General features: G+C 29.7%; 2 protein-coding genes across 5 annotated transcripts in view; one reads left to right on the forward strand and one right to left on the reverse strand.

Moving 5' to 3' along the window:
• The window catches only part of LOC107071502 (U5 small nuclear ribonucleoprotein 200 kDa helicase-like), a 74,343-nt gene extending 64,959 nt beyond the window's left edge, over nucleotides 1-9,384 (forward strand). Inside the window, exons 1-4 of one of the 4 annotated variants that reach the window (XM_089171634.1) lie at nucleotides 3-4,100; nucleotides 6,752-6,797; nucleotides 6,860-7,079; nucleotides 7,219-9,384. In XM_089171634.1, the coding sequence (XP_089027760.1) occupies nucleotides 6,895-7,079; nucleotides 7,219-7,738 (705 nt within the window). In that variant the 5' untranslated portion in view covers nucleotides 3-4,100; nucleotides 6,752-6,797; nucleotides 6,860-6,894 and the 3' untranslated portion in view covers nucleotides 7,739-9,384. Of the gene's footprint in view, nucleotides 1-2; nucleotides 4,101-5,540; nucleotides 7,080-7,218 lie in introns of those variants that run through there. The other 3 variants (XM_015330543.2, XM_015330544.2, XM_089171633.1) reach the window with 3 other exon arrangements.
• bif (protein phosphatase 1-binding protein bifocal) overlaps nucleotides 1-19,849 on the reverse strand; it is a 51,281-nt gene that overhangs the window by 6,138 nt on the left and 25,294 nt on the right. The window contains exon 2 of the mRNA XM_015330539.2: nucleotides 11,337-11,510. Coding sequence (XP_015186025.2) covers nucleotides 11,337-11,510 — 174 coding nt within the window. The remainder of the gene's footprint in view (nucleotides 1-11,336; nucleotides 11,511-19,849) is intronic.

The following is a 19,849-nucleotide window of genomic DNA, read 5'->3' on the forward strand; positions in this document are numbered from 1 at the left end:
AAACGAAAAACACACAAAAATTAGTATAAAACGATCTTTATGATAATTAACATTAGAATAATACCAGACCAGTCATTTTGACTGATTGGGGCCATTTTAATTCAAAATTTCTACTACATGTAACATTTGATTTCTGTAAATAATTTAAAAATGTCTATAAATTCATTTATCTATTAAAATTATTATTGTTAAACATTTTTTGTTATTTTTTAAGAATAAATAAAGACTGGTAACCTCAAAAAGCATTTTTTTTTATACAACAATCATTTTGACTAGTGTGGTAGTAGTAGATATATTAAAAATGGTGGTATATCTAGTGTGAAAAATATTTTTTTTTGGTAATTTTTCTATAAATTCTTCACAGACAAATTTAAATATATTTCTTGTTTTAACATTTTAATTTTGAAACATTGAATATTCAACTTTTTCTGTATAAATTTTTTTCAACAAATTCTTTAAAGACAAATTTAAATATATATATTTTTGTTTTAACGTTTTAATTTTGAAACATTGAATATTCAACTTGTTTTAATATGAATCATAAAGAATAGTGAAAAGTAATTACAAAATAAATAGAAACAACGGCATTAACGCAGAGACCGATGCGAAATAACAGTAAACCGGTCACACTCGTTGATTTTTCGAGCACAGAAGCGAGAAGACATTGGTCTTTTTCGTTATTTTCTCTCTATAAAATCTTATATTAAATCTCTGAGGTTAATATTTCACAAATTTCTTTCCTTATTATCAAATCAAAAATTAATAATAAGAATATTTTTATTTTCAGAAATTTGATCATAATTTAAAGGGATATTTATTTATGATTTACAAACATAACCAAGTTTCCGTATATTATTAGGTGTACCGGAAAGTAATATCGCTTTCTAACCTTAAATTCAAACGATTAACTTTTTAACAAATTTTTATTTTTAAATCAATAATAAAATCACCCATCGTTATCAACAACCTGATATACAAATTTAATATTATCGAATTGATAACAATCAATTGGTTTTTGATTAAATTATTATTTTCCGAATTTAATTCCATAAATACAGTTTGAAATATGATTGCACATAAATTTTACAAATTAACATAGCACATTATGTTAATTAGTTTTTTAAATTATTATTCATTATTTTATTTTTGTTTTTTTTAATTGTTATTTTGAAATGAAAACATGTTCATTTGAAATTAAATATTGTTATCTTCAGCTGAAAAATCTATATATATACACACATATATACAGGTTTTATGTACATATACAGTAGGTGTAGAAAGTCTTCGTAAACCGATCAATTTTCGTAAATGAAATGAATAGGAAGGATTGGAATTCGCAAATAATACAATTAAAAGACAAATGAGGTACTGGAATTGAGTTATTTTTACAGTCAAAAGTAAATTTCATATTTTCAAATCTGATATACACTGCACTGTATGAAAGAAAAAGAAATGAACAGCCGAAACCAGAAAACTTGCAACCCACAGTGAAACACTGTGGAGGTTCTGTACTTGTTTGGGACTGCATGAGTGCAGCTGGTTTTGGTATGACCATGATACCCTTCATTTCGCAACAAAATTACCTACAGTACTAGCGGATGTATCAATAGTTCAATTATTTTTTAGATGTTCGACTATTTTGATAGCACTTATCTTTGGATACTGTTTTATCATTCTTGTGATAACTCGTCCAGTGCACTGATTCATTTTCCGTGGACGTCCATTTCTTGAGTTATTTTACAGTTTCTTTCTTAATCCATACCTATCAATGGTACTTTGTACAGTAGATCGAGGTCTGTTTAGAATTCGCGATATTTCTAATAAACTTTTACATTGATTATGTAAATTAATAATCATTTTGCTTTCTTCTATCGTTGTTTCCACACGTTTTCGTCCCATTTTCCAACAATAATTTTCGATCTTAAAAAATTTTGAGCTCAACTGATGTCGATTACGCTCACAAACATACTGACGAAGTCAATTATAACTGGAAAGCAATCACGTGATGTGTTTACATTATGATTTATTAGGAGGACCGAAAAGTAATGTCGTTACTACGCATGTCAAATTATTTCTAATATTTTAAATCAAAAAACCGATTGATGATTTATATCGTTACGATATTAAAAATTTGCATACCAGATAGAAAAAGGTTGTTGATAACGTGATTAATTTATTTTGTTAATTAATTTAATTATTGATTCATAATAAAAAGTTGTTTGAAAAATTTGTTTGTTTGAATTTTGAGGTTAGAAAGCGACATTACTTTCCACCTAATATATACGAACTCTCTTATAAATATTTCAAAATAAGAACTGGACGAATACTTATTGCTCGTATATTTCTGCCAATTTGTTCGTATTCCTTGTCAATTTTATAATTTATTCCAAAAGAATAATTTGTTGTTTCATTAGATGTATTGTAGATACTTTCAAGAATATGTATAAATTCATCGTTTATAAAAACTACAATTTCACAACATTTTATTTCAAATTGATCGTAGTACGAATACTTTCTACATCTACTGTATATATGTATATATGTATGTAGATATGGCAATAACAGTACCTACAATTATTTCAACTATGAGTTGACTGTACATTTTTCATAATTATATCTACACCTTGAACATTCTGTTTCTTATATTTAGAACAATTAATGATCCCGTAGTTCATAAAACATAAAAATAGGTATTTATATAAAAAGTGTTTTATTAAATATAGAAAATTTTCTATCTAACGGATTTTATAATCAATTACATATATATTATAATAATAAAACATTGTGTGTGTGTGTGTGTATGTGTGAGTTGTAAGAAACGTGTTGTCACAGGCGGATTACACTATTAATACCGTTATTATGCGAATCCTATAATACACTTCATGCATATGTATGTACCTATTTATACGCATGTTACGCTTCTTTACATATTTCTATGATTTGCATAAACGTGAGATGATCTAGTCAAGAGCAATGCATACAAACAATAACTAGAAAAAGGATAAAATATACAAGATAGAAAAGAAAAGAGGAAAAAAATAAAGATGAGAGAAATAAACGATTGGTATCTTGATATGAATATTTCTGTATACTTTACATGTTATGTACAGGTTAACTATGTTCTGTACAGGTACATAAACTTTATGGTTATGCACCAGTGTATATTATCTCGTAAAAAATGATGTATATTTTCAGATCATTTAAAAGAATTTTCATTGCAACTACGTTCTTAAGTCCTATTTCCACTTTCTACTGTATATTTTGCAATGTTTTTATTATCGTAAAAAAAAGAACAAAAAAGAAAAAAAGAAACAGATGATTGTTCATTTATTTAAAAAATTTGCTTACTAAAGCGGATAATATAAATCGTTGAAAAAAAAAAACTTTAGAGCAATTGATTTCGCAGTAATAAATATTTTAGGAATTCGCAAATTCATCTTTATTTATACGAATGTAAGAGGTAAAATGTAAATATTTTGCGTAAATTCGAATGAAGCAATAGTAGCATTCTGTAATAATGAAAATAAAATACATAATTATTATAATTTATTATATTTCATAACAGACCGTGATTTTTTGAAGCGTTAAAAAATAAGAGAAAATATGAATAATTTCTAGTTAACACGTTGAGCGCCATGCGAATTCTTAGGGAAATTCCTGTCAGGCCACAGGCGTTTACTTTGTATTGAAAAAATAGTTGAACGTGTCAGTCACCCGTGACGGACGCGGCCTAAACGGAAAGTCTAGTGTCAGTCACCGATGACTGACGTGGCGTTCAACGTGTTAAAGGGTTAATGTTTCTACCGCATTCCTGAATCGCTGCAGCACCCACTTTGAAAATCACTGGTATATATTATCTACGATCGAGGATTTTTGATAGAATAATTGTTTTACAGCTATTCGATTTCGATCTTGAAGTACAGCCAATTGTCGAAGTAATCATTGGTAAGACTATTGAGCAAGCTTTGATCGAGGTCTTAGAGGAAGAAGAAGTGGCAGCTTTACGAGAACAACAAAGAAGATTCCGAGAATTACGAGCTGCTGAGAAAGCCGAAGCAAACAGATTGAAAGAACAAGAGAGAAGACTTCGAGAGGAAAAAGTAAGAAAATATTCGTTGTATTGTTATTTCATTAACGATTACTACTATTTATATTTATAACTTATTAGTCAAAATAAGTCAAATGTTATAGTTATTACCTATATAATAGAGAAGATATAAATATTAATCTTGAATGATTTTTAATTAATCTCTAATTTAACACGTTGAGCGTCACGTTCATTTTTAAGGAAGTCCCCGTCAGGCCACGCGCGCCACTTAGATGTATCATGTTATACGTTGTCAGTCATCAATGACTGACGTGGCCTAAATGGAAAGTGTAGTGTCAGTCACTTATGACTGACGTGGCCTAAATGGAAAGTCTTTTGTCAGTCACCGATGGCTAATGTGACGCTCAACGTGTTTACATAGTTTTTAAATCGATATGGTAATAAAATATCGATATGAAATATTCATCATACTTTGATGAGAATTCCGATGATTATCAAACACCACACGACGATAATATTAATGCGTGTTAGAGACACGAAGAGGATGATTATCGTCAACTGTATTTTGTCATCGGGAAATAACGATTACGCAACGATAAAACTAATAATAGAGATAAATAAGATTTTTATGCAAGATTGAATTGTAGAAAAATGCGAAAAAAATTCAAAGGGTGTCAGTCGGTCAGAATATTTGATGTCACTTGGTATAATATTTAGAAAGTATATCAACCATGACGCAATCCTGACGCATGTAATACAAATACATGCGTGTATGCGAATAAAAAGAAGGTGTATTGATAAATGGATGCGTTTCACATTTCTTCACGATCAAACATTATATCGGGCATTATAAGGTAACAGTAAAAGTGATACACAAACATTTTAAATATACATAATTATATATCATATAATAAATTAATAATATATAATATAATTTATTAATATAATTATTTATATATAAATATTATATTATATTAATATTAAAATTGAAAAAAAAATTAATATTAAATATGTGATTAAATTTTAATTAAATTAAATTAATATTATTATATAAAAAAATTAATATTATTTTATATATATAAATTAATAAATTATAATTAAGTTAATAATTTACTATTAAATAAATTGAATGAATATTATTATATATATAATAAAATTTTAATTAAAAATTAAATTAATATTAATAAAAAATTAATATAAAAAATAAATATAATAAATAAAAATAATAATTATATTTATATTAATTATATAATTTATTTTTAATATAATTATTATAATTATATCTAATTATTAATATAATTTATTAATAATCAATATATATATATATATATATATATATATATATATATATATATATATATATATATATATATATATCATATTATAATTAAATATAATATACATAATTATAAATCATATTATAATGTAAATAATAATTAATAAATATAAATGATATTATATCATCTAATTAAACTTTGAACCAAATATTTCGATAAAAAATGTAATTTATTTGCAAAAATCACATCTACTTTTGTCAATAAATTTGCGAAACTTGCACAATTACTTTTTGGACATTTCCCAAGTTACTACTTTTGAGTAATGCGCAATTAACGTTGTACCGATAAACAAGAACATTGACAATTTGTTTCAATAATCGGTGATACCGATATATACGCTAATGACGAATAATTTTTTACCGTACTAATTATCGTTATTTGCCAATAAACAACCTTGACAAACGAATATTACGAAAGTTTGCGATTCATCTTATTACGAAATAATATCGCGAGCAATTCGAGCTAAACGAACGCTCACTTTTCGTTTTAAAGTATTACATGCTTCGTTATAAGCTCTCACCAATGCGTTTAATGTTTCTTTTTCTTTCTTTTTTTTGTTTTTTTTTTTTTTTTTTTATTATAGCAAACGATAGTTCACCGATATGAGTAGATGATTACGAAAGTATGCGGCAAGTATTCTTACAAGTATACTTATGCTAGTATGATCACAATAGGATTCCATCAGACCTTGAAAACATTGATTCTTTTCAAATTTTATGTACTTTTGAAATAGAATGTCCATTAGGATTACATTTAATTGAATCATAAATAACTTCCGTTTTTTTTATGAGACAAAGAATGGCGTTTCTGCGACTGATAAGTGCAGGATACTTTTCATGGAGTTTTTTTTTGCATTCTTTGTATTTGTTGGACGCATCTACTAGATTTTGCTCCAAAATTACCTTTAAAAGGTTCGTCAAAGTTGGAAAGACGTCCTTGCACTCAATTCGTCTTTTAAGCTCGTATCTTCACAACACAATTTTACAAACCAATTTTTAACTGCCCTATCAGTTAGCCCTGCACCCTATATGCTGTATATTTTATCAGCTGCCACTTTAGTGCCATTGCCATGTTTAAATTCCTAAAGCATTACATGTCCAATATGCACTTTTTACTATCCATTTGAGAGGTTAAGAAAAACGGTTAAATGTAACATTGATTACATCAAAAAGTTGACAGAAGATTAACTGAATCCTCATCTATATAGTGATATCGAAAATCCGTTTGTTTCGGTGACTTATAGTAGATAAATACAAAAAATAGATTCTACATAGCTGCATCGGAAGTTATTTATGACTCGACATAATATATATAATTTTGTTAATAAGACATTTTTCTAATTGTTTTTGTTTTTTTTTCAATTTAGTTGCCTACTGCACGATGTTAGCAGCTTCGCAATCTGAATCGGAAAGGTAAAAAATACGTAATAAGATGAATGACGAGCCAGTACTTGCAAAAATCTTAAAACAATTAGATACAGGAAAAGGTGATGACGATGCGGATGAAACAATGGAAGTTAGAGCACAGCGTAAGAGAAGAGAAGAAAATGAAGACACTGGAGGTCCTGGAGGTCAAGTCCAAGGAATCAGAAATTTAATAGACTTGGAAGATTTAATATTTGCACAAGGAAGTCATTTTATGGCAAACAAGCGTTGTCAATTGCCTGATGGAAGTTTTAGGAAACAAAGAAAAGGGTATGGCTAAAGTGATAGATAGATTATCAATCAATCAATTCCTATTTACATGAAATAATTAATAATTAATTAAGGTTCAATGACTCTCTCTTCCTCTTTATATATTATAATTTATATCTTTGTCTTTATATATTTTCAGATATGAAGAAGTTCATGTACCTGCTTTAAAACCCAAACCATTTGGCGAAAGTGAGAAACTTTTGCCTATCGAAGATTTACCAAAATACGTTCAACCTGCTTTTGAGGGTTTTAAGATATTGAACAGAATTCAAAGTCGTTTATATCAAAGTATATTGGAAAGTGATGAAAATTTATTATTATGTGCACCTACTGGTGCTGGTAAGACAAACGTTGCTCTACTTTGTATGATGTGTGAAATTGGCAAACACATTAATACAGACGGCACGATCAATGCGGACGAATTTAAAATAATTTATGTTGCACCAATGAGTTCTCTCGTACAAGAAATGGTTGGTAATTTTGAAAAAAGATTGTCAACTTACAATTTAACTGTTTCGGAATTGACCGGAGATCATCAACTGACTAGAGAACAAATAGCTGCGACTCAAGTAATTGTTTGCACACCAGAAAAGTGGGACATCATAACGCGTAAAGATGGTGAAAAGACATTCACCTCATTAGTAAGATTAATTAATTAATTAATTAATTAATTTTCAATATTTCGATCCAAAAATTTGGTCATATATTCATTACATATCCACAAATATCTCCTTAAAAAATGAAAACATTCCATGGAATAGTTTTCTTTAAAAAAAATTCCGAAAAATCATCTATTTTTCAAGCGGTCACACAGTGGTGTTCCTTAACTGTTTCAAAGAAAACGAGAAAAGAAGTTTTCACCTGTATTCTTATATACCAGTTCACAGAATATGTAATTCAGTAGCAGTGCGAACATGTTTAAACGATATCCCATAAAACTACATTCGATATTGGCTAACTCGAATTACTAAGCGTCATCGATGAAATGATTGTTCGCGAGGTGAAACTTAACCTATATAATATAATATAACACGCACGATGCTAATGCGCAAATTGGATCGTAAAACGTGAATTTTCTACCAGAGTAAAATGAAACGTTAACCCATTACGCAGCTACTTGTTTCAACCTATACAATTTTGTATCATTAAAATGCAACTTTAGTTTGTATCGTATATTTGACTACAGCACGCATATCGTGTTGTTCCTGTATTTCTATGTGAACGATGTTGAATAACTTCTACTTCCTTATACTTTTCTTTTCTACGATATTTCTAATAAATGTTATTAGAAAATAATATAGTACATGCAAGTATATATATATACACATGTGTGTGTGTGTGTGTGTATTTTTCGTTTCTTCAACACTAGATATACCAGACCAGTCATTTTGACCGGTCGGGCTATTTTAATTCAAAATTTCTACTTCATGTAACAATTGATTTCTGTAAATAATTTACAAATGTCTATAAATCCAATTATCTATTAAAATTATTATTAAATATTTTTTGTTATTTTTTTAAGAGTAAATAAAAACTGGAAGCATGAAGACTAGACAAGGAGCACAAACTCAAACGTATTAATTGGCAAAATCTGTCCACGCAAATTATATATATTTAAGTTTTCTTGGTTCACCACTAGTGTCGCTAATGTTCCTTTTGTACTGTTTTGAATATAGTAACGTACAGATGCGTGAAGTGAGCAAATAGTTCTTAACCCTTTCACTACTACGGGTGACTATAGTCACCCGCCACAAAACGACACCCGCACACGATGCCACCTATACGCGACGGGTGACTATAGTCATAGACTATAGTCACATAATTATGAACACAAATCATTTTGTTTCTAAAAGTAATGTCACAAAGTCGTTTTTGAGACAAAAGGCTCCGAATGCTAAAGACTGCGCGCGCTTAATGTTCCCACTTTCGGTACGGCGCTCCGTTCTAGACGAGGTACTTCGCGGCGAGGCCCACCGTAGCGAAAGGGTTAACCCTAATACTTATATATAAACACAAAATATTAACAAAAATAAAATATTAAAAATAAGATTAATAAAAAATGATAAATATAAAAATGATAAATATAAAAATGGGCAAGGTGTGCGCAGTTAAAAATTGCAATAGTGGGAATGCAACTGATCTCATACGAAGATGGGAATTGAATTTAAAAAAACCTATGTTTTTTAAAGTACCAAAGGTATTAGTTCGTGCTCCTTATGTAGTCTCCATGACTATTAGTATTAGTATTTTACTTATATTTTTAAATTTGTATTGTAAATAATTATTGAAAAAATACAATAAAACCTGACTGAATTTTATTATCAATAACATTTACATTTAATACTATTTTTTTTCTAAATGATTAGGATTTAATCTAAAGTTATTATTAGGTGGACCGGAAAGTAATGTCGTTTCTACAAATGTCAAATTTTGTATATTTTTATCAAAAATCGATTGATTTTTATCCATTTGATATTAAAAATTTGCATACCAGATGAAGAAAGGTTGTTAATAACGAGGTTGATTATGTTATTGATTAAAAATATAAATTTGTTAGAAATTTATTCGTTTCAATTTAAGGTTAGAAAGCGACATTACTTTCCGGTCCACCTAATATTATTATTATTATTATTACTATTTACTCATTTTTTTATGATTATTAAATAATTATTTATTTAATTTTAATTATTTATACTTAAACAACCTAAATGATTAACCTTAGTTTCGTATTATAATTTTTTGTTTAAATTGCCGCCTTATTCCCCTTCTATTTTCGTACAAATTAGGGACCCTGTAGGAGGGACGCGCCAAAGAATTGGGGGGGGGCAGGAACTTATGTAGTCACGTGATTGCGTGCGAATGGATCAAACATTTTAAACAGTATAAAAGTTGTATATAGTAATAGTGAATAATGTAGGCAGTAGAGTGGTGAATTGGTTTGAAAAAATTATGAAATAATATGAATTGCATCAAATACAGACAAAAAATGAACCATATTTAATGATAATTAAAAAATTTATATTAAAATAGAATAGGTTAGACAAAAAAAAAATTATTATAAATTCAAAAAGAAAGATTCAATTAAGTTTGATTTGATAAAAGGCATTACAGTATTTTGAAATTTCTAAACAACTTGTAGGAATTTATACAATTTTGATAAATACAATTATCTACTATATATATATATATATATATTATATTAACAATTATTTTAATCATTCGTACAATTTGTTTTTAATTTCCAATATTAATAAATCAGCTAGGATTCGTGGGTATTATATCTTCATAACTAACCACAGCCGTTATTTATACATACTAAAGATAAACATGGCTGCGCGTTGCATCGGAAGCTGTCCCTCAAAATTTTCAGCCAATAGCAACCCCAGCAATATGTATGGCGCGTCCCTCCTACAGGGTCTCTAGTACAAATAGAATACGAGTGCCCTCCTATTTTTATATCCCATTTGTATACATGGAGTTCGTGCTCCTTGTGTAGTCTCCATGACTGGATACCTCAAAAAGCATTTTTTTTTTTTTATACACCAGTCATTTTGACTAGTGTGGTAGAAATACTAAAAATGGCGGTATAAGTAGTGTTAACAATTAGACGCAATAAGAGTTATTTTTCTTTTTTTTAAATATAAATAGAGTCTTCGAGTATGACAATGATAAATCACTTTTTTGTTATCTTTATACAGGTTGTACAATATAAGATAAAAAAGAAAAATATAAGAATCAGGTAGATAATAGGATTAATAAAGTTATCGGTATGTTTCCATTGAATTTGTACACGTACAAATCTTGATTGACGTAGTAAATCTAATGAAAATACTTTTACGATTCTTTTATTAGAAACAATCGATCCAGAAAATAAAAAGTAATTTAAAAATTTACAAACAAAGAGAAACACGAGTTTATAAATTAAACCGAAAGAATTATTATTATTATCAGCGTTGTGTTGTAAGTAAGTTGTAATGGTAGGAATTTTCTAATTAACGATATCTTTTTGCCATATCTAATCAGCTTTTTCTTTTTCGTTATCTCTAATCTTTCATCAGAGATCTTTTTTTTTTTTTTTTTTGATTCTGAGTATAAAACAACAAACAATAAAATAAAATAAAATAAAATAAAATAAAATAAAACGTTCAGCGTGAATCGATGGAATTTCTTTCGTACGGGCCCAAAAATTTGCGATAAGTTGAAAAAATATGGTTAAAAGATATATGAATTGATTTTTCAATAAAAATAAGGGCTCACCTTGTGATTTCTCGGCGTTCTTGATAGATTGCTACGACCATTGATAAGAATATTATCATTGAGAAAGGAAACATCGCAAGGGGATGGTGGTCCACCCGAAAGTTCCCATTCAGAATCGTCAGTCGTCGAAGCATCCAAAGTAGCGTCGAGAACTATAATACTACCGTCTCCAACCTGAAAAAATATAAAGATAAAAATTAACATTGAAATAATAAAAATGTCTTGGAAAGATGATAAAATTAAGATGAATACGCCATTTCATTAACACGTTTCGTGCCAAGCCCTTTCTACCTGACTTGTCATTCAGGCCATTTAATTTTGCTTTAACAAAATCAACCATTACATGTAATTATTAATTATTGTAAATATAACAATTAAACAAACTTATGTACATTGTTCTATACTGCATTTTATACAATGCATCAATATTTTAATAGGAATATTTTTAGCGCATTAAATAAATATATCTAATGGTAAATGTACCACCGGTGGTACACGTGGCCTGAAGAACAAGTTTAACGTGTACCACCGATGGTACACTCGTGGTACGGAACGTGTTAAAAAAACTAAGATTGTTTAGTAAAATGCTGAAAAATGAATATGTTATCTGAAAGTAACACGGACCCATAGAGGGCTAAAGTCGTCCAGTAACTAGAAAAAGTTACTATATAGTTTAAAATTTAAATAATAAAGATTTAACGTATATTAATAGAAAATATTTATTTTTTAATAACAATTATAATATATTTAATATCGTATTATAAACATAACCTTAATTTAATTAATTAATCGGCCCGTCCGATAGAATTATGGAGGGTAGATGTAAGGAGAATCATCTCATATGGGAGAAAATTTGAAAAAGTGTTCAGCGTATGCTATAAATAACAGTTCAAAAACCTTCCAGAATGGCGCTGGTGTAGACAAAGAGTATGGTATGAATGTAGCAATTGTAAACGAATTGAAGTATGTCGAGTTAAAAAATTTAATATTATTGGCGACTAAAGTAGTATGGAGGGTAGATGTAAGGAGAATCATCTCATATGGGAGAAAATTTGAAAATGTGTTCAGCTGTATGCTATAAATAACAGCTCAAAAACCTTCCAGATTGGCGCTGGTGTAGACAAAGGGTATGGTATGAATGTAGCAATTGTAAACGAATTGAAGTATGCTGAGTTAAAAAATGTAATATTATTGTCGACTAAAGTAGTTAATTATTGAAAATTTCAACTACTTGCGTAGTACAAAATAATGTAGTAAATATAACCTTAAAGAATTATTATGATAAAACGATTAGCTAGAGTGAGTTTATTTCGTGAACTGTGAATAGTACGTTTATTGATTTTTTATCATTGAATTTTATGAAAAAGTATGTGAATAACAAAACAGTTATGGGTAAAATTGTGTTGTTGTGACAAGTTTTTCTTTCCTTGTTTATTTCTCAATCCTACTCTAATAATATTTGGCGCTTCCTTTAAAATTTACCCTGATGCTAATGTGGCGCCACCCTAATTTAATGCATTTCGACGGACACTTCTTTTCATATACACAGATAATTCTCCTTACCTCAACCTTCCATATTTCTTGCCAAACCAATATTTGAATAATCGAAATATGATATAAAAATCAGGAAAATTACTTACTAAGGATGCATCCCAAGAACAAAAAAAATGTAAGTGTAAAAGAGTTATATCCTCTCTTTAAAGGAATAGTTTAAAGGAGCGGCAATGAACCTGAGTATAGGGTCCCTGACTTCATGAGAAATTCCCAGGACGTTTCTACCTATTATTCCGAGAGTAAGAGGGTATCACTCTGTTACAGGTAGACCTTGAACCTTCGGAGAGAGTCCAACGACAACGACAACGACAAAGAGACACCACCACAGCCAAGAAACTTACGATCACCTAACGATCTAACGTGTAAATGTTAACTTTTATAGATAAAAGTATGTTTACACATTTTTAGGATATCAAAGAAATGATATCCAATTACAAATTTACATATTCGAAATTACAGGTTGTCCTTGACTTTCGAACATTCTATTCTCGTAAAATTCACTATTACGCACATTTTAAAAATTCATTTGCATCATGAATAGAATTAGTTTTCCTTGTTTAAACATCTGTGACAATCAACTTATGACTGACTAGGTATCACCACTGTTCAAATGCTCGAAAGCACTTAACACGTCTCTTTAACTTCATTATGTATACATATTGATAGATAAATATTTTAAAACATAGTTTTTCATGCATATTTTTTACATTCCTTTACTTTCTAATATTCAACGTTCGCACACACTTTAGGAACCAATTATACTAAATTACTGTATACTAAATTACTCATACCAAAGATCTGTAACAATCTGTAACAGATGAATATTTGGGTAATCGTAGATTTTTGTTGTTGTTAAATCGACTTTTTACAAAATAGAAATAAGTTTAAGGGAGAGAGAGAGAGAGAGAGGTCGTTGGTTGGCTGTTTAAAGTTTTTTCTGAATCGCGACCGGTTCCACGTATATGTAGGAAACATCTATTTGTGTCATCTCGAGCGTCGAAGCGATGCGAATGTGAAATACTCGGAGGGAAGCCTACCGTATCGAGTTCGTTCTTCCCCTCGATTCCAAAATATAATCGTAATTCTATGGAAACATCTACAATTCTCAAGAATTTCAACATTATACTGTATTATACAGAGTGTGTAATAATAAACACATAACACTTTTTCACGATTTTTCAAGTACAGGTAACCCTTCTATTTACCTACACGGTAAATAGATTCTTAGAAAATACCGTGTTGTGTGAAACCCAAAGCCATGAGTCAAAAACTTTTGTTTTCTCATGGAGATGAAGAGAAATACTTTCCGCAAATACTTTATCTTTAACTCGTTGAGCGCCACGCGAATTCTTAGGGAAATTCCTGTCAGGCCACAAGCGTTACTTTGTATTGAAAAAATAGTTGAACGTGTCAGTCACCCGTGACGGACGCGGCCTAAACGGAAAGTCAAGTGTCAGCCACCGATGACTGACGTGGCGTTCAACGTGTTAAAGGGTTAATGTTTCTACCGCATCCCTGAATCGCTGCAGCACCCAATTTGAAAATCACTGGTATATATTATCTACGATCGAGGATTTTTGATAGAATAATTGTTTTACAGCTATTCGATTTCGATCTTGAAGTACAGCCAATTGTCGAAGTAATCGTTGGTAAGACTATTGAGCAAGCTTTGATCGAGGTCTTAGAGGAAGAAGAAGTGGTAGCTTTACGAGAACAACAAAGAAGATTCCGAGAATTACGAGCTGCTGAGAAAGCCGAAGCAAACAGATTGAAAGAACAAGAGAGAAGACTTCGAGAGGAAAAAGTAAGAAAATATTCGTTGTATTGTTATTTCATTAACGATTACTACTATTTATATTTATAACTTATTAGTCAAAATAAGTCAAATATTATAGTTATTACCTATATAATAGAGAAGATATAAATATAAATCTTGAATGATTTTTAATTAATCTCTAATTTAACACGTTGAGCGTCACGTTCATTTTTAAGGAAGTCCCCGTCAGGCCACGCGCGCCACTTAGTTGTATCCATGTTATACGTTGTCAGTCATCGATGACTGACGTGGCCTAAACGGAAAGTCTAGTGTCAGCCATAGATGACTGACATGGCCTAAACGAAATGTCTAGTGTCAGCCACCGATGACTGACGTGGCGCTCAACGTGTTAAGACGGCAAGCCTCGACGTGACTGTAAAAGTACAGTGTTGTACAAAGATTTTTTTTTTGAAAGGAAACCGTGTTATAGGATGTCGTGTTGTTGGAGGTCTATTTGTACTTGCAATAATCAGACAAAAAAAAGTAAATAATACTTTAAACAAAGGTTCGACAACAATTTGTTCTTTCTTTTAAATGTCCGTATTAATGCGAATTCCACGAACTAGTATACCATGACAGTATTCATATGGATGTGACCTTGAAAGCAAATAAATCACTTGTTGACATTTTTTTCTTTGTTGCTGTGTATTGTCGACAGTTCTTAGTTAAGTTTACAGTAATATCACATTTAGTCAAGGTTCATGAATAGAATGTAATTTACAGTCCCTTAATAATAAATACACATTAATATATATATATTTATACATATATATTCCGCTCATTGAAGCGGATTATCAATTTTTGTTGAAATTTTCGTATATTTGTTTTCATGTAAAATCTTTGGGAAATGTTTATGAAAATAAAAGAAGATAAAAAACTCTGTCAGTGTTTCTGTCGTCTGCCCCAAATACCAAAAATTACAAGCAGTTGATAGGCTCGTGAAAGGATCGTTGGAACGTAATATTCCTTAGAAGGCAAGCCGAGTTTAGGAGCGAGGCTGAAAGGCGCTAACGGATCTCACTCTCTCTTTACTTGGTTCTAGCTGGTTACTCTAGGACAACCATGTATGTGGATTCCGCGTAATAGTTGTGTGTTGGAATGTCACCGACGAGGGGCACAACGAAGCTACAACGAAGGCACTTTTAACATTAGATTTACGGGCATTGCCTGTATACCTTTTTTTCTTTTTTTTTACTGAAATCCGTCTTTTTGACGGGTATGTTAAAATGCAATTTTTTTGTTTGTTTGAAATTATTTATTAAAAAGTTTTAGATTGATATGTCATTGACTGTTGTCTTCAATACATTTTTTTACATGTAAACTCAATCTTATAATCTTTCACTTTGATCTACTTGTTTTATAAAATAACTAGGGGTGCCCAGCCACGCGTTGCTGTAGCTCACAATCAGTCCGATATACACGTCTTTAAGTCAACGAATTACCTTATACCGCCATCTGTTTTAGGATCCTATCGAACTAACAGAGATAATCATGGCTCTTTGTTAATAAACAAATAATTCGCGATTAATAAAATAATATTGCGATTATAAATTGAGATATAAACTATCCTATCTTTCAAGTTGGATGATACTACACACAGTGTGCAAAATTTTATTAAAATCGGTTCAGTAATTTAGGAGTCCATTGCGGACAAACAACGTGACACGTAATTTATATATATTAAGATAAGAGATGCTTCATCTCCAAAAATAATTTCTTTTACTGGCAAAGCTCAGCAGTGAACTGTGAGTATTTGTGATATGAGAAGGTTTGATCGAACTGTAAACAACAAGTTCAAACTTGTTTGCTCATGTATTTACTGTAAAATAGTCGTCATTTGTTTAATGTTGTTTTTTCTTATTCATTGTTATTTCATTTTGATTATTTCCAGATGTTGTATATCTGTACAACTTAACCCGTCAAATGGACGAATTTTCGTAAAAAGAGGTATACTACATCTGTAAATAATAAAATAAAGGTGTTCCAGAGAAAATGACTAGAAATGTATGTTAAATAAAAATTCGGGCTGAAAATTCGGATGAAAGCTTTTTACTCTATGGACCTGGCATTGATGACTCTGTGTGATTATAACACAATTATCGAGATTTATTTTTTGTATTTTTTTGGTGTGCAAAACTTTAAACCGTTTTTCTGAAACTTGTCATTATTAAAGTTCGTGTTCAACCTTCCTCAAAATCTACTCAGCCGATCGCTTTGTAATTTTGCACAGTACTTCGTTATATGATTCCCCAGGTAACCCTGGGAGCTTTTCTGTTTTTATTTTTTTGAAAAATTGTCAATTTTACAGTAACAAATAGACCGATTTTTTTTTGGTGAAAATCGATGTTTTCACTTCAAAGTGCTCAAAAAAAATTCCTCCTAGGAATACTTGGAAGAACATTCATTTAAACTAATGCATTTTGATTTTTTTTGATTTAGAAGATTTTTCTGAGGCGTCTTCGGAGATTGGCCGCCATTTTGTTAATTCTCAATATTTTTGTAGGAAAATTTTGGAAAATATAGTTCAAACCAAGTATTATTATATGTACTTTGAACAAATATATTTGCACTATCGATATCGCCAAAAAAAAATTCGTAAAAACATGCCTTTTTTTCATCGAATTAACCTTACTCTCCTCCCCCCCCCTCCATTAAGGCCGGCGATACATGTAAAATACAAAAAAGAAATCGAATTTTTTTTTTTTCATAAATAGTTAGTTCACCATCTTAAAAATATGCCTGTAAATTTTTCGAATGAAATTCGCATTATTTATGGATTGAAAATTCATTTAAGTGCTCTGCCTTAATTTGGCGTTAGACGCGAAAGCTAAACTTTGAACGCGTTTTTCTCGAAACGACCTTTTTTCAAACTGTGCTGAAAGATAACTCAAAAAGGTTTCAACCGATTCTTATGAAATTTAGCACACATTTTCTTTACAGTATTAGCTTCTAGTTGAACTTTAAGAATGTCACAAAAATTTGCAAAAATTCCCATTTTTCAACCAAAAACCGTTAAAAAAAAAGGATCAAAAATCAGACTTTTTTGTCTGAGTCGTGCCAATTTACGATTTTTTGACTTTTTAGTTTTTCCTTAGTTCAACTAGAGGATACATGTTTTATGAACACGCTCTGACCTTTTTTTTTTAGTTTTAGATTGCTGTAACTAAAGCTAAAAATCGCCATGATTGATGTGTTTCGCCGCGAGGGCCTCAGGAGATTAGTTACTACAGCGGCCATTTTGAAAAAAAAATAAAAAATAAAAATCAGATTCTTATAATTTAATATGTAATGAATAAACATGCTGGGAGAGTTTCAAAACGATTCATGTATTCCTTCCATTTTAAATAAGCTTCTGAAAAACGGTCAAAATTTAGGAATCTACATGTACCGCAGGTTTTTATTTTTTTAAAAATATAAATATTTTTGAAACCAAAAATAATCTGGCAGTTAATGTCGTTAATGTCGATGAATATATATATAAAAAAAAAAAAAAAAAAAGAAAGCAAAGGAGAGAATATCGAGAGTGGCGTACTTTCATGAGATAGCTACACTTTCTTTTTTTTTTTTTTCTTTTTTCTATTTTTTTTTTTTTTTTTTTAAATTTAATATAAGAGAAACGAAACACGATTTCAATTTTATTATACCCGGACGTTTTATTTTATTGTTACGCAGCAACGTTTGTGTTCAGTAATAAAAACTACAGGAAGTTACGAAAGGTTTTTCTTTTTTTTTTCACAACTGTCGTTTAAACCATCAGTAATATATTATTTCTTTCTTCTTTTCAAACTCTATTATTATTAAAATTATCAACTTTATTGTAATAAAATACAAATTAAATGAATTTACATAAAAATAGAAGAGTATTGATTGATACTATTATTTTACTAATACTATTGTATATAATATATCAAAATATATGCCCATAATTATGAAAGTGGTCTAAGTCAAAATTAATAACAAATGAATTTATCAGTTATTACGCATTACATTATTATAAACTAAATAAATTCAATGTCATTTTCACGATATTATGAAAAATGAATCGTTAGATAATGTTTGTTATTTCAATATTGTATTTTTTTTTTTTTATATATGAGAGTTTATTTGCAATCTATTACAAAGTAACAATAAGCAAATTTGTTGGTAAAAATAGAATAGTACAAGAATAACATGCAGGTATTTCGCTCAATAGCTAATACCTTCTTAATATTAATATCACATGTATGACGTATATCTTAATGTAACAAAAATATAATATTATATATTTAACCTTAACTCAGACTACTTGAAATATACTTAAAATCTAGTTATATTGTCTATCGGTTTGAATCTTTTTAAGCGGCGTAAATCGTGAACTTCGTTAAGCAGTTCATTAGCTAAGGTATTAGGGTGGAATTGGAGTTTTTCAGAGTACTTAGTAGTAGAGTTTTTAACAACTGACTTGACAGAGGGTATTTCAAGATCCTTAGAGATGTTTTTGTTAGTGACATACCATGGAGAGTTTGTTATAATGCGAAGTGTCTTTGATTGGAATCGTTCAAGGATTTCAATATTAGAGTTGGCAGATGAGCCCCAGAGTTGGATACCATAGGTCCAGATGGGTTTCAAAATACTTTTGTATATTATAACCTTACTATTGAGAGAAAGTTTGGAGTTTGGACCTAATAGCCAGTAGTGTTTCCTAAGTTGTAAGCCAAGTTGCTTCCTCTTTTGCCAGATGTGGTGTTTCCAGTTTAATTTACTGTCTAAGTGCATTCCTAGATATTTCACTGAATCTGATTGGGGAATTTGTATGCTATTAATTGATACTGGAGCACATCAATATTGTATAGAATTTATATAGTGTTCAAGTATAAATCTTGAAATATCTCGAAATAAGAGATATATGACTTAGATCACTTTTATAGATAAGATAAGATAAGAAGTTTATTTCAGGTATACCCTTTTAGGGTGTTTACCCCGAAGGCCCCCCTACATGTTCGTTCCTCTTGACAATATACTTAATTCTAATTATGCCCTAATATAATATTAGCTATTAGTATTAACAATATAAAACAATATAAACATCATTAAACAATATAGCACATTTAGATCACTTTTGTAATTATGGGCACGAATATTATATTATAAACAATAAGTACAC

The sequence above is a fragment of the Polistes dominula genome, unplaced genomic scaffold, assembly GCF_049000335.1.
Source record: "Polistes dominula isolate Pdom_NZ unplaced genomic scaffold, Pdom_raw_medaka contig_26, whole genome shotgun sequence".
Taxonomy (NCBI): domain Eukaryota; kingdom Metazoa; phylum Arthropoda; class Insecta; order Hymenoptera; family Vespidae; genus Polistes; species Polistes dominula.